Source organism: Ischnura elegans, chromosome 10, assembly GCF_921293095.1.
Source record: "Ischnura elegans chromosome 10, ioIscEleg1.1, whole genome shotgun sequence".
Taxonomy (NCBI): Eukaryota; Metazoa; Arthropoda; class Insecta; order Odonata; family Coenagrionidae; genus Ischnura; species Ischnura elegans.
Window position 1 is genome coordinate 102,412,923 of NC_060255.1, and position 15,552 is coordinate 102,428,474.

At 39.4% G+C, this 15,552-nt stretch overlaps 1 protein-coding gene across 2 annotated transcripts in view; it reads right to left on the bottom strand.

Moving 5' to 3' along the window:
* The window catches only part of LOC124167312 (thyroid receptor-interacting protein 11-like), a 124,167-nt gene that overhangs the window by 9,890 nt on the left and 98,725 nt on the right, over positions 1 to 15,552 (bottom strand). For both annotated transcript variants that reach the window (XM_046545275.1, XM_046545276.1), the window contains 2 exons: positions 8,489 to 8,570; positions 3,167 to 3,389 (listed from right to left, as the gene is read on the bottom strand). In XM_046545275.1, coding sequence (XP_046401231.1) covers positions 3,167 to 3,389; positions 8,489 to 8,570 — 305 coding nt within the window. The remainder of the gene's footprint in view (positions 1 to 3,166; positions 3,390 to 8,488; positions 8,571 to 15,552) is intronic.

Here is a 15,552-nt window from a genome sequence, read left to right on the forward strand (position 1 = left end):
CCTAGTGTCCCTACACACATTGCTACTCTCTACTAGCCGTTCGAATTTATCTGCTTAACTGGTGCAACATTACTTAGCAATGAGTGGATAAGTTACCTTCTCCTAGAGACAAAAAATTTCATGGCGCAGTCATATGGTCACCCTTCACCCTCTGCAGTATGCTGTAAGCGATACCATCAGTTCCGAACTTCACGTCGTACGAGTGGTTCCGTACTTTCCAGTGTGGGCTGACTTCAAACCAGCCAATATTTTCAGTAAGGTTTAATAAAGTCAGGCTTCATTTTTATTAGTATTATTTTTATGCGTCTTCGGACCATGGCCCTTCCGAAGAAACAAGTGAGAAAGATGGACCGAAATTAATTGAAGATGAAGAAAAGAATCAGGGCTAGAAGCGCATGAATATTGCAGAACGCCTCATGTTGTCTACGAGCACATGACGGTAGGGGTGGGGGTTGAGCAAACTACCTGGTGAAAACAACAAGTTGGATGAAGACGAGGATCAGGTGGGCGTACCGCTGCCGATTAAAGCAAAATTGTTCACGCTTTACATGACTGCCTCAATTATATTAAAAATATGCTGATTAGAAAGGAAAATTTCAAAGAGTAGACTATTTTTGGTCCATGTTATCCATCTCAAAATCAATCACTTCGCCGATGAAAACTGGTGTTTTAGGGATAGCATGCACATTGCTCTCGTAAATAAGTGTACTTGAAATGGCATTTGATGTATAAGAATTTTTAAATCAGACAGAAATCCTTTATAGCAGTGAAAATGCCGAGTGGAGAGCAAACTTTTTTTTAGCAAGGTGGCTTTTTTACAATTACAGTGAGTCCTCATTTAACGTTGTTGATTCGTTCCTGAAAAAGTCGACGTTAAGCGAAAAAACGTTAAACGATGCAGTGTTTCCCATAAGAAACGATGTAAAAAATTTAAATAGGTTCCTAGCCATGATCCTAACAATCCATTTCTTCGTGAAGAATCCAGAATTTCCTGGGCGAGAATCCAAGGAGACCGGAGCCGTAACTTTAAGCAGACTTCGTGACCAATCGGGAGACACCTGAATCAGGCCAAAATGAAAAAATCTGAATCTGACACTCGGAAGCACGAGGATGAAGGGCGAGTCAATTTTCGTGATGATATGAATTCTTTAACCCGGCGGAAATCGCGTGAAACATTCATTACCGATTATTCACTTCAGCATGATAACGATTCATTCGAAACGAAACGAATTTTCATAACGAAAAGGTTGGAAAGAAGGCATTATTAAATGAAATATAAAAACTAAAAAGAAAGTATTTTAATGGCGAAACATCGATATTTTCAGTAACAGAAGAAATTTTAATTGTAAAAACTCGACCTGCAAACCTAAAACTCGACCGATCTCTCCAGCAGTTGCACCTTCATCAATTCTTTTAATAATACCAAGTTTTTGTTCTAATATCGCCGTTTTTTCTTCACGTCTGAAGAACCACCAGGATAGCCACTCTTCTTCGTGGACATTTTTTTCTGTTGGCATCACAAAAATATACGGATAATGGGTAAATGAGGCGATAATTATTCGCTCAGATGCATATTTAACATACGCTACCCACGCCAACCTTTTCTGTCGAACGAAAATTACCAATCGCATTAATATAGTAATATTTACTATACATCAGATGCGCTTGCGTTCTATTCGCCATTCATTTTTTTCGCTGCGCATAATTTGAACAACGTTATCGCGAAGCAATAACGACGTTAAATGATAAAGGGTTTCAATTTTTGGACAACGTTATCGTGAAACAACGTTAAACGGGACGACGTTAAACGAGGACACACTACTCGTAAAAATCATGCGTTTCCTGCTACATAGGCAACCTAGCCAAACATTCCTGCATCGATTGTTTTCCCACATTCATCATTTCTTCTCGTCCATCCCCTTGATTCCACTGCATACGAAATTCATGCTTTTTCTCAAAATAAAACTGTAGAATTTCATGAGGAAACACCAATCCCTTGAGTTTGGTAAATATAGAGCATGAATTTCTTTGATGAAGCTTTCGCTAGGCATTATAGCTGTTGATGATAATTTTCTGTTGTGCTCCACATAATTATGTTTTGGGTTTTTTGCTCGACGTTTCGCGGCCGTTGCTGGTCACTTTTTCTGAGGGAATAAGGATACATAGTTTTCGTGGAGGGTACCTATAAGGGTTCATGGAGAAGTGATCACACATCCTTGGGACATGTTATTATCTTACAAAATGGCAAAATTATTGCCAGGGTGAAAAACTTCAAACCCCATCTTATCTGCGAGGCCTTGGAAATTAGGAAATACAACCAGAACTTCAATACAGAGTGTGGCTTAAAGATCAGCTGCATGCAACATCCTGCTCTTAAGATGTACAAAAATAAAATGACACATCTCCTTCACCCCTTCCCTCCATGAGCCCTCATCAATACCCTCCATGAAAAACTATACCCATTCCCTCAGAAAAAGTGACCAGCAACCGCTACTAAACGTCAAGCAACAAATCCACTACGTATGCAGGAAAAACACAAAAATATCATAAACAGATAGAGCATGAATTAAAATATTGCAAACAGAGACAGTTAAGAATTATAACAAAATGTAAGACTCAACAACAAAGATATATATTACTTTTATGAATGGTCCCGTATATGACTTTTATCACTTTTTGCTCAAAAGAATACTGCTTTGATCGCAAAAAATTAATACAATCAAGACGAGGCAATTAAGGAGTTGATGCCAAAGCTGTGGGCAGAAAAGACAGCCCACCAAGAGTTTGGTTCCGTTTCCTTTGCTAAATTTATTTCTGCTTTTCGTACTGCAGTACTGTTGTCAGAAGTGCTCCCAAAGTGGATTTGAAGGCAATGAAGACAGTAGTATTGCCTGGTCATTGACATTACTCATCAAACATCATGGTGGTAGGCTGTTTCAGCATAGCTCTAATTTTACAACTTTCACAGCAATATTTAATGTGCTAAAAGAGTGCAGAAAATAAAAATCCCTGTGAATATAATTTTCTTTTGAGCTTCAATTTTCAATTATAACCACAGATCAAAAATCAGTAGACAGCCTTACTGGACGTTCTTACGTTCTCACTTACACATTCAAGGCAGAAGCAAAGAAACCAACGCAAAGACAAAGAGAGGTGTAGAACATACTGGTTGTGCAAGATCTTGTTCCCTTGCGCTGTGGTGCCCACTCCAGCCAGTGGCCAGGCCACCCAGCCACCCCTTGCCACCCCTTGCATCAGACAGCTCCGCCTTAGCCCGCTCCTCTTCGCTGAACTCGAGAACCATGGCCACGATCCTCAGGATCTCGCAGCGACGCGACCCTTGTGCTGGGGATGACAGGTAGCCAAGCAGCAGGTTCTTCACCAGATTCCTAAATCGACAATAACAACAATCACACTCAAAAATGCACAATTTCAGAGAGGAGGCATTCAGAAAGATAAATGGTTCTCGTCAATGAAACATCCAACCACCCACTCAAGCAGTGAAGCCTCGCTTAAACCACCGCATTGGTTTTCACTGAACTAACAAGGGACACTCCTGAGGTGTACTTCAGAAGAGCAGATTTTGATCAAAATTGGTATGATGATAGTGTTTGGTAGTTAAAGTATAAATGTGGAATTTCCCATGCCAAGAAGCCTACAGGGCAAACATGTTAGCTTCCTAAGTTGTGGGCTCTCACTTTTCTGCCCAGGGGGCTTCTGGCGTCAAGCAAGGCCCGTGGCAAGGTGCGTGGTGGCAAGAGCACAGGGGGATGGGGGCACGATGCCTGTGTGGGGTGCCTGGGACCTTCTTGGTCTGGCAGGTGGGCTTTGAGAGACATTGGTTGATGAGGATGAGAATCATTTTCTCCATTATTCCAATGGTTTTCTTTGCTTTACATGTGAGGGACTTGAGGGGACACTTAACATAATAGAGCTGATGAAGATTGAAGCCTCTTTTACTCACCTTTGCCCGCACTGATAGGACTTTCCCAAGTACCAAAATACATTGAATAGTATTATAAATACAATTAGCATAAATCCTAACAGAAGATGAATCAAAGAGATTGGAATATGAACTCATGACGATGAAATGGTGGAGGCTCAGAGATGGAATAATTATTATTGAAGTACTCCCCCAAACAAGGTAGATTTCCATAAAGTATATTCTGGCAGCCTCCCCAACCTTCACCTCTTCAATTCACAATACGGCCTATTCCCTTTTATTCTATCCTATTCCCTTCCTTTCATGGCAAATTTTGGCCCTAAGAGCATATCCTCCCACTCTTATCTCACAACTCCTTTGCATTGCATTTAGGGGTTCTGGAGGTTCCAATCTGCTTTTTCTTTGAATCCATCTACGTACTTATTTTGGCATTAATGCAGAAATGAATGTACAAAGGTCATTATACACCCTCAACATAAGGCTACAGCATAGCTCCTCAAAGTCCAAATACTCATCGTATTGGTGATTAAACATGCCATCACTTAATTCGAAGGAAACAGGTGCCAATCCAAATAAAAAGCAGAAAATACATCACTCATGTAACAAAAAATATTGCTATCTCCTTATTCCATGGTCAGAATATATTTCTTATACGTACAGTCAAGGACCTCAAATCCGTAATGCTTGGGACCAAGGGAGGGAGGGCTTCTGGATTTCTAGTCTTCAGCACGCTCAAAAAGTGGAACACTCTTTTTGGAGAATTTTAATGCCATAAAACCATAACACAGAAATAACACACGAAAGGGATTTTAACATTAATTAGCGTAAATCTTCTAGCAGTGTTTCAATTTAATATACATGTATAAATAACTTTGCTTTAAAATGATTAGATTATCCTTAGTTGGACAGTAAATCTGTGCAAATGCTTCTATATTTAGTCAATTAATTAATTTATAGATGCGTTCAGGCTCTTGTGCTTAATATTTGAGATCCCTACGTGTCCCTGCCTATGTTGTTAGCGTGTGTTCATAGCGTGTGCTAACTTCCTACTCGTCGCAGAACAAGGCTCGGAGAGTGGTGCCACAGGGTGGCAAGTCGATACACTACGCAGAGGAATTTTCAAACATTCCAGATTTCTAGTTTTCTGGATTCCGGATTTGAGGTCCTCAACTGTACATAGTTAATTAAATTAAAATTTAGATCACATGAAACCCTATTAAATGGTCATGTTAGTGTTAATAAAATCTGATGATCTTGATTAATGAAGCTGCATCCAGGAATGAAATCTTCACTAAAGCAATGAAATCAATGGAAAATGATTTCCCTGAAAAAAATCCATGTTTTCAAGCAAGGCCAAAGGCGAGATGAATGAAAGGCCACTCTCTTCAATCAATAATGGCATGCCTCAGAAATATTAAGATAGTGAGGGAGAGTCAAGACACAGAAAACGACTAATAATCTGACAAACAACTTCAAACAAATTTTTCCAGCCATCAAGAATTTTGCAGTATTCCTCGTCCACGGCACTAGCAGCCATTTGAGTTATCCCTTCGACTCAGGAGAGCATATTGAAAACGACACCATTCCTGCGATTTACCTTTTATGAGAAATCATTCATCACTATTTCTGCCGAATACGCTACTAGACTACTAATCACTATTACGCCACTCGATGATTGATTGTGTAGCCCAAATTTGGAATTCATGTTCTTTTCAACTCATTGTGATAGGGGTAGTAATGGAGTTCTTCTTACTATGAATTATAAAGGCTTGTATCAATGGAATTCAATATATTTTCAGATGATGAAAAGTTGTTAAGGAAAAAGAAAAGTTGTTCATTTTTTTAACTAACTAGAAAAAGCTATTAGGTGATGGCTTATCTATTATTTCAGAAGTTGTGCTCGTTGGAAAAGTCTCTCATGGAACATGGGGAAGAAGCATAATAGAAAAAAGCGGAGGGTGCAGTCACTTTCTGGAGGGTGAGGGTGCAGTCACTTTCAAATGTTTTAGGAAAACGTTTGTGGCACCACTTCTGCTTCTCGAGGAATTTTGGTTTCCCTTACTCATTTTGTTTTCCTTGGTTACTCACCGAAAGTATTTCATTTGTGGGTGAAGAAACATGCACTCAAGAGGGACATGCTACTTGCAAATTGATCATCAAAAATTTTGATGGCATACGACTAGGAAGAATAGAATTGTGGAGAATGAGGAACGTACAGTATGAACAAATCCTTTCATTTTGTTAATTGCTAAGAATTTTATGCAATGTTTCGTCAATTATGATATTAAGGTGATTCATGAGTGTATCAGAGGGCATTGGATATATGCACTGTGAATGAGAGCAGGTGAACGACTCTTTTAGAATATCAAATTAGGTTATTATATTTCCTGTTAAATTATTACTCATTGAACTTCATTTACAAGGCACAGCTAAATTTTAAAAAATAGCATAAGCTTTGTTTTTATTTTTAAGTTACCTGGAACATAGTTCGGTCAATAATGAAAGGAAAAGAGTGACCCTTTCCTGCTGGTCTTTCACGATTAGGTTACCACTGAGGCCAGGCTATCATCCAATCTTAACCACCAGATAGCCTTCTTTGCACCAACTTCTGCCTCATGAGGCAGGTGATCAGCGTGGTGTTCATTTCAGAAAATCTTAAAAACCAACAGAGATCGAAACCCTCTTTACCGAATATACTTTGCCTTTTAAATGTAGCCATTCTTAAAAAGGATAAGACAAAAGTAGCCCTACTCCTAACTTTAACGTGGCTCATCACTGTAAAAAAAGTATATGATGCAGTTGCAGCAAATTAAAAATGATTTGAAATCCATAAAGAAAAACAAAACAAATAATCTAGTAAAAAAATTATGCACAGTTTCCTCTTTGGGGACTCTAACTACCAACAATTGCCATCACAGTCGCTCGTTTACTCCACTAGGCCACCGCATCTCATTGTAGCGGAAGTTTATCTGTAAAATAATAACCAACTGAGAAAACCAGGGCAAGTACACAGTTAATGCACACAAAATAATCATTAAATCCGATGTGAATCGAAACAGAATCATCAATTTGCAATTTGTAAAATCTCCCTCTGACTGTGAGTGCATGTACCCTCGCCCGCACTTCAGTGAGTTTAACAGGGAAAACAAAACGAGAAAGGGAAACTAAAATTTCTTGAGAAGCAGAGTTTTATTTCAATTTCTATATTTTGGTACAAACAATGCCATAATGAAGTTTATTTTTAAGGGGGGAGGATTCTTCATGTCTACAACAATGCCATCATTTACCCATAATGACATTGAGAGGTCAACGACTATTTGCTGTATTTTTTTCCGTTATTTAAATCTCTTTGTCAATTCTTGTGCCAAACAACATGTTGAGTGCTTCTTCCCACATACCCACACACATCAAATAGAACTCGCATCTCTTCAAAACAGTTTATAAATGATTTTACTGTTTAACTCAGGTCTGAATTAAAAATTAGAGACACAGACCCACTACCAAACCTCAGATGTTGCGTAGTGAAAAGTTGCCACTAAATACTTTGTGGAGATCAGTGATCACTCTTTTCGTTGAAATGCACTCGACACCCCTGGTGTTTCTCATGGTGATCATTCGTGGGCACTTCCTCCCTTCCCCCTCCACTTCCCACACACCTTCCCCACTTTTTTGCCCAGCAAAGAGTACGTACGGCCTTGGGGAATTTATTTTCTTTTGACTGCTGAACGGCCGTAGATCGTTCAACCACCAATAACATGATGTATTGTTTTTACCCATGTATACATGACACATTTATTTACAATTTTTTTTTTAATAAATACAGTAATTAATCTCTTGAACATGTTTTCTGGGATTCAACCATGTTGTTTGATGTCTGATGGTCTGGTCAGGATAGAATGCTGGCTGGATTTGCCGGTGAAACTGTCCTCATCAGACATGAAATAATGGAAGCCCTGAATACATCATACATACATATCTACTACTCACCTCAGAAGCCATTGCAAGAACTTCTACACTTTCTATGAAAAAATTATGAAGGGAAAACGTAAGAAAGAAAAGGGTTAACGGTCATAGGAGGTATGATGCTTATCCCGGTCATCCCACTGTTCCCGCAGGTTTCATCCTAATCATTAATTCTTATCTACAAGGAGAGACCGGATGCGAGAGTCGCTATTCTTGTCAGAGCATTCAGTGGTGTGCAGAGAATGTCACTATCTAAGGGATTCTTGGATAGAGCATTGAAAACCATGCGAGGGATATTTTGCCTCCAAAAGCTTCAAACTACGAAGAGATGATACTATCCATCGCAGACGACTTCACTTATACTGAGTAACAGTATACTGAGTATTAAATTTTCTATGAAAGTATTAAACAGTGTGTAATTATTCCCATTTTCCGTGTGCTAACTGTTTTGGATACAAATGATATGAACAGAGCCATCACAAGGCAGTGACAATGTCAAACAAATAAAGGTAATCCTAAAGAATTATTGTATAAATAATAATTGCTCTGACATCAGGGAAGATGCATAAGCCACCAACTTACCTGTCGACCTTTCCTTCAACATTAAGGCTGGCATCCTGCAGCCTTTCCTCAGCAGAAATTAGACTTGCATTGAGCTTTTTCACTAAAATGAAAAAGGAAGATATTATGAGCACAAATTAAGGATTGCTCATGGCATGCAAAAATGTTAACAGGGAGAGGTCAGTGACACAGAGCAAGCATCCAGTTGAGACATTAAAGACTTAAAAAGCTAAGCGAGGGAGGGGGCCCTCTGCTCCTGAGAAAATCATCCCTCACACTTCATATGAGGAGACATGAAAATACAGCTACCATTTGGGGCTCTTGCAGCAGAATTAGAATGTTTTTTTTTCTTCATAGAATCAATTCCTAAAGTTGTTAGGACAAATTCATACCACCTGTTTTTGCAGCAAAGATAAATAAATGACTTTATCAGTAACTGTCCGTTAACATTGACCTTCAATAGTTAGGTCACACTGTGAAACATGTCATTTGGTCTCATCATGGTTCTTGACATGTTCACATCTCAATGTTGCACATTGAATTAGATGAATTTTAGATATTATTTGAGCATTAGATATATTTGTGAATTAGATACACTTTAATACACGGCACATCAAACACCAAAAATCATTTAGCCTTTATTCACAAGAAACTGCAACTGCAGTTTACCCTTAACTCTAACAATATTCTATTTTCATACAAATTTACCACAGTGAGGAGTTACTGGATAGCGGATGCCAGAAGGCCAGTTAGTCCCACATATCCCTAAGGATAATCATGTAGTGTAATTCCTGCAACCATATGCATAAATGTGATGTCAGGAAATGCCTTTCTCAGCTCCCTCTGGTCTTTACGAAAACCAATCTCACATACTGAAAAATCTCATCTCCATCTCATAATTGAGCGAAGTGCAGATTATCCGCAAAAAAATAAAATTTAATCAATCACCAACAATCATATTAATACAGTCCGTACATCATCATGTACAACAATTGTTTATACCATTTACATGCAGGGATCGCAAATAAAGGCAGATTAAAAAGAGGAGGAGCATGCCACTACTACGTGAAGCCGTCTCTGCTCAATGGACGAAGCCAGCCAGCAGCAGATGCAAATGGCCAAAGGGAGAGAATCACACAAGCACTGGGAATCATGCACACCAGTACCTGATGTAATACTCACCCCTTAGCCACCAACTAACAAAGAAGCCTCCTTCCCATTGCTTCCTCCCAATGCATTCACCAATGCCACTAAATACACTTCACCAAAAAAGAAGTCACACATACACAAGCACTAACTCCCAATGAAACGGCATCCTCAACTTGTTATACAAATACACACATTATGATCAAATTTTTGACAAAATTTTCAAACACTAAACCCATGCTACTTACATGATCCAAAATCCTATTCAACTTTGGAGTAATAATCCTTTTCTCTGAGAAAATTTTACATTAGTAAGGTCGGAATGGCATTTGGAGGAAGTGACTGCCAGCCTAGGTCATCTGTACCATGAGAGATGGGTGGGGAAGTTGGAGAGAAATTCAGCATCAGGATTAGCCTGCTCTCCTAAACAAAAGGCACCACAGCTTCACGTTCCATCTGATGGGTGAAGCACTATACTTCAAGTGCCCTACATTAAAGCACTCGAGTAGGGATCAGGCAGTTACTGAAATCTCTACACTGATGAAGTTGTTTGAACCCTAGTTAATCCAATCCCTCGCCTTTCCTTTTAATCCCTCACCTTTGCTCTTCTTCTGTAAATTTGTGTTTCAGTCACTCTTGGGATTTGAACCCAGGCCCACGGGTTGAGAAGTCAACACTCTAATCACCACTAAGCAGTGATATTACCCCTATCACCTGCATTTGCAACCCCTCTTCAAACCTCTTTCTCACTCAAGAATCAAGAGATTGCATTCCCCTTTGCCACACATATGGGGGCAGATGAATTGCACACTTTCAGCCAAGCGGATTCCTTCCTTCCCTTTTCTGGCGTTGATGATGAGTCCCGATTCATTCGTGCGCATGTGTGGGCGTGGAGGAGAGAAAAGATAACCTCACCGCCATCACTAAGACATCAACAATGAGCGGCATCAAGAGTGAATCATGCACTCAAATAAATTGCTGTGTCCCAGGAAACAAGACGACAATGCAAGACGAAAAATTACAACATAAGGGCAATCAACTCGAGACAAAGACTCCAAATGAAATGTATTAAAATTAGAGACATAAGATATATTCTACAGGGTATGTCATGCAGATGAGAGAGCAGAACACGATCATTCAAGACACTTCCTCAGAACAATCAAAGACTGCATACACATACATATTTATGTACGTATGCTACAGTTTCAAATAATATGTAGACACCCAGGAGTCCCATTTTATTGATGGGGCTGGGTTGGTGAAAACTTGGGTGGTTGGCACTCAATGTAAGCTGCATCCTTTGACTTTGTGTAGCTGAGAACCTAGAGGTACCACCGGGCCAGCGAAATGGGAGTCAAACTCCAGGGCTAAAAAACTCCTACTGTGAGGAAGGAATGCACTCAGGAAACTCACATTCACGCACATGGTGAGCCAATGACAGAGTGTTCTCTTTTGGGTTCTGTGGCGAGGTTTTTCCTTTCTGTAGATTCATATCTGGACTCACCGTTTCTGTAAAACGAAGACGTGCCTGGTAGCTGAGTGTGTTAATCCATGCATAGTAGTTGCAGTGAAATGCTAGGATTTGCATTCGTTAAAATTACACTTTTTTTCATTCTGTAAAAGAGACATTCTTAACATCAACACAGTAGATACAGTTGACTCGAGGAAAAGTAAATACTGGAGTTTTTTTAAGATTGATTTTCTTAAAATAATGACTCAATCTACTTGAACACATTTATTTCCGAACAGATTATTCACGGAAAGGAAATAAGCGGGGGAAGTGTCAGTGGCTGCATCTTCATGTCCTTTTGGCCAATTACTATAAAATTTCCATTGAGTCAAATTTCTAATCATAGCATTGATAATACCCAATAAATAACCAAATACAATTGTAGTTGAAATTACTTTGATGTCCCCTGAGTATGAGAAATGATTGCAATTCAATAGATAATCATATTACATATTTTAAATTCTAGTACCTACTTGGTCACGAAAAAAATGTGGGAAGTTATGTGATTAAAAGCACCAATGCTTTCCTTCCAGTGGGTGAGCGAACCACAATCAGCTCTCAGGACTAGATGGAAATAAATTGGTACATCAACTCTTACATCCCAAATAATTCGAAGACTGTTGATAATCATACAGTTAAGACCTAATGGATATCATCCATTTCTTCAATAAATTTTGGGTAAGAATACCAAAATATTTCAATTTGGAAATCATACAGCCTAAACTTCTGATTTCACCACTAGGAACGTAAGAAGAACACCATGTCAGCTCATTCACCTGACCAATAGTCCAGAGAGAACTGGAGGGAAATTACAAAGGATGTCATAGGATGAATGGCAATGGCAATTGAGGGGCACGACAACAGTGCAGGTGCACGACTTGAGGAATGCAATTCGGCCTCATACATACAAGTGAGTGAGAAATTAGTTGGATCAATGTCTCAATGTCTACAGAAATTTGTAGAAACAGCAAGTGAGGCTAATAAATTGAAAAAATGGTATAGTTTCACTCATTACAAACCTACTCCATCATGAAAAAAATCATCAGAGCAAAATCACGTGTGAACCTAATACATAAATAGGTTTGTAGACATGGGTGTCATCCATTTTGGTCATTTCCATTAGAAGTAAATGTGCTCAAGTAGATACAGCAATTCATTAAATTTTGTCATTAAAATAATCATTATTGACTTTTTCTAGAGTCAACTGTATTTACTGTGCTGATTTTTATTTTATTTTCAAACCACCGGATACAGCTCTTATTGGCCATTTTACACCGGGGTATTCAACATATGCAACTAGTAAACGTACACTAACAGCCATGCCCTGGACTGGGGAAACCTGCCCAGGCGAGACTCGAACCTATGACCTCTTGTTTGGCAGGCGAGAACGTTACCCTGCCGCCACCGAGGCTGGCAAATGAGAAATTTTGAGAATGATTCTTATACAAAATGAAAAAAGTTTAACTCCACAAGATTCGATCCCTCCCAGAACTCCACTGCAACTACCGTGTACAGAATATACCTTCTTGGCTACGCATTACAGTAGACTCTCGTTAATATGAGCAACGTTATTACAAAGTTCTCGTTATTTTCGAAATTTTGGTGTTTACGATATTACAAACGTCAGTCCCAGTCCTGGCGGCTACAAAATGAACTTTATTACAAAGTTCCACGAATAAGCAACGGCATTTAGGTTGATATACACTACGCTACATTATCATCATTGATCTACGTTTGAGTTCTCTTCGTGTACTGTGCCCAAGAGAGTCAATTATGGTTCCTTCTTCAGTAGGAGATACTTCAGTATGCACGCAGCATCATATAATAAGCTTCAATCCAGTGGAATCATGGTGACACACTTGAAGTCAGGGACAGTTCAGCGTTTCGCCCATTCTTTCTTCCCGCAGACAGCGATTTTTTTTGGCCCCGGCTATGTTGCACACCCAGCTAGATCAGTTCGTTACAATTGTGTGTTGACCCACAATTCTGATTGAGTGCGGCATTCTGTAGGATATCCACACTCCTCGATGCCTTGCATGAGGTTTATCAACTTATGAGCTTGGAACTTATGAGAAGGTCTTGAAATGCATCTTCTTCGTACACCGAGGACTTACTGTATTCAGGAAGATATCAACCCCCGATTGCGTCATGCTACATTCTTCCATTGAGAAAATCAAATGTGTTTATTTTTACATAATTGCACGTAATTTAATCACCTGTATTATACACTTGACTCTGATGCTATTTCGCAGTGCAATTATGAGTACAAGAGATTGAAGTGACAAGAAAAATTGACAAAGTATGTTTTTTTTTTGATGATTGCTAAAAGAAATGTTCATACAAACGTCTTCATTACGAACCCTGGATTCTCGATCCTGTGAACTTTGTAATAATTAGAGTCTACTGTAGTGAGAGATGAGTCCGGTGAGTCCAAATATGAATCTAAAGAGAGCAAAAACCTCGCCACAGAGCGCTAAAGAAAACACTCCGATGGCTCACCTGTGCGTGGATGTTGAGTTTCCTCATTCCAATTCACCTGCTAATCCACCTGCTAATCTGAATTTTGCAAGGGCTGTTGCCTCTGGAGTTTTTCTCCGGCTTTGGTAGGCCGGTTGCATCCATTCGCATTGGGTCTTGGTGCCGTGAAGGCAAAGGATGCAGGCTGCTTCATGTGCCAACCTTCCAAGTTTTTACCAACCCGGCCACATCAGCTACGTGGGACTCATAGGCGTCTGAATATTATTGAAAACAATAGAACAGATAGTATTTAGATAAGTTGTCAGAAAATGAACAGAACTGCACAACTAAAACTTGAAAAAGTATATGGAGTACTACATGCAGAAAGATTTCTCATTCACGTTCAAGCGATTGATCAGGAGGAGAGGGAATGTGTGATCACATGCACTGCCATTACTGTTTTTATCTCTCGAGATGCACACGAAGACACGGGTGAGCGTGTTGATGAACACTCATCAAGAGGCATGAACCCAAACTCATAAAATTCATAGATTAATGACTCTAATATGCAGCATTTCCATGAAAAAAGAGCTTGATATATTTCTCTCATTTTACACACTGTGTTTCAATGGTTTCATTTTGGCCAACATTTTGGGAGCTGACTTGCTTCCAATTTTCCAGGTGTTCAGTTCGATGCACAAATGCTGACACATCAGAGCAAACACCTAGCAAATAGAAGGAAGAATGTCAGGTCTCAAGCAGAAATTGAACTATGAACACTGTAAAGTCAAAGCGACATCTATTAACATGATTCACCAGAAGAAAATGAAAACTTTTCTCAAAGAGCTCACCAGCATCACATGCTACAACCAACTTCTATTGGACTAAACAGACAGCTATTTGTATAGATGTAATTACATGACAAACAATGTCACTTCATCACAGACTGAGAGGCAAATTGATGAAATAAATAAATATGCACACACACACACACACACACATTCTGTTGATGAAGATGATCAGAAATAAACATACAAAATATATAAATATAATGATTAGCCTAAAAAGGTTATTATTGCAAACCCCTAAGGCAAAATGTTAATATATTTTGTGATCCTCTAATAACTACTGCTTATCCTGGAGTGGGTAAGAGAATCTATTGGTTAACTATACCAATGAGAATAGACGGAAAGATAATAGAGATGCATCAGTAAAAATACAATAAATGGAGGAATGCATGGTGAAGTTAATATTTACAGACCTAGAATTGCAGGAAATGTTAATGCACTTCACTGCTTTTGTAGGTGCAACAAAATGAACAATGTCTTCTAAACATTCAGAATTAAACACACACAAATCTAAGCACTTAAAAGACAATATACCAAATGATGCCTAAGAATGAATGTTTCCAGATGAGTAGGAATGCTTATCAACTAGGGTGAGTGGGATATGAAGTTGACTGGGTTGGCCACCTGTGAAACCCCACGTGGCAATCTGAGTTACACAATCACACTCACAGTTACCACATGAGATTACGCAGGCACACCCCAACACTCTCTGTCCAAGCAAATCTGACACACACTATGTGTTTAGTCCATGAGGTTAACTGCAGATTGAGTCCTTCCAAAAAAAGAGAAACATCACACTCAAAAACTGCATCCTCCTCCAAAACTAAGCAAACCAAGGAAGGTCCCACCAACTGCTCCGCACCATGCCCAGAAAAAGAATTCTGGAGGGGTAGGCTTAAGATATACCGTACCCCTCTCGCAGTGAACATTTCAAAGGGGGTTGTACCCCAGACCCTCCCCCCTCCTGCTCACTACCACCTAAAGGAGATTCCAGAATCACAGTTGGCATTTGAGAAAAAGACACCATGACTAAGAGATGGCTGGGTTTCCCTAGGGATACATACACACTTGTGGTAAACAATGGGTGAGTTGAGGACACAGTTGGTTGGCAGCAGCAAGAGAGC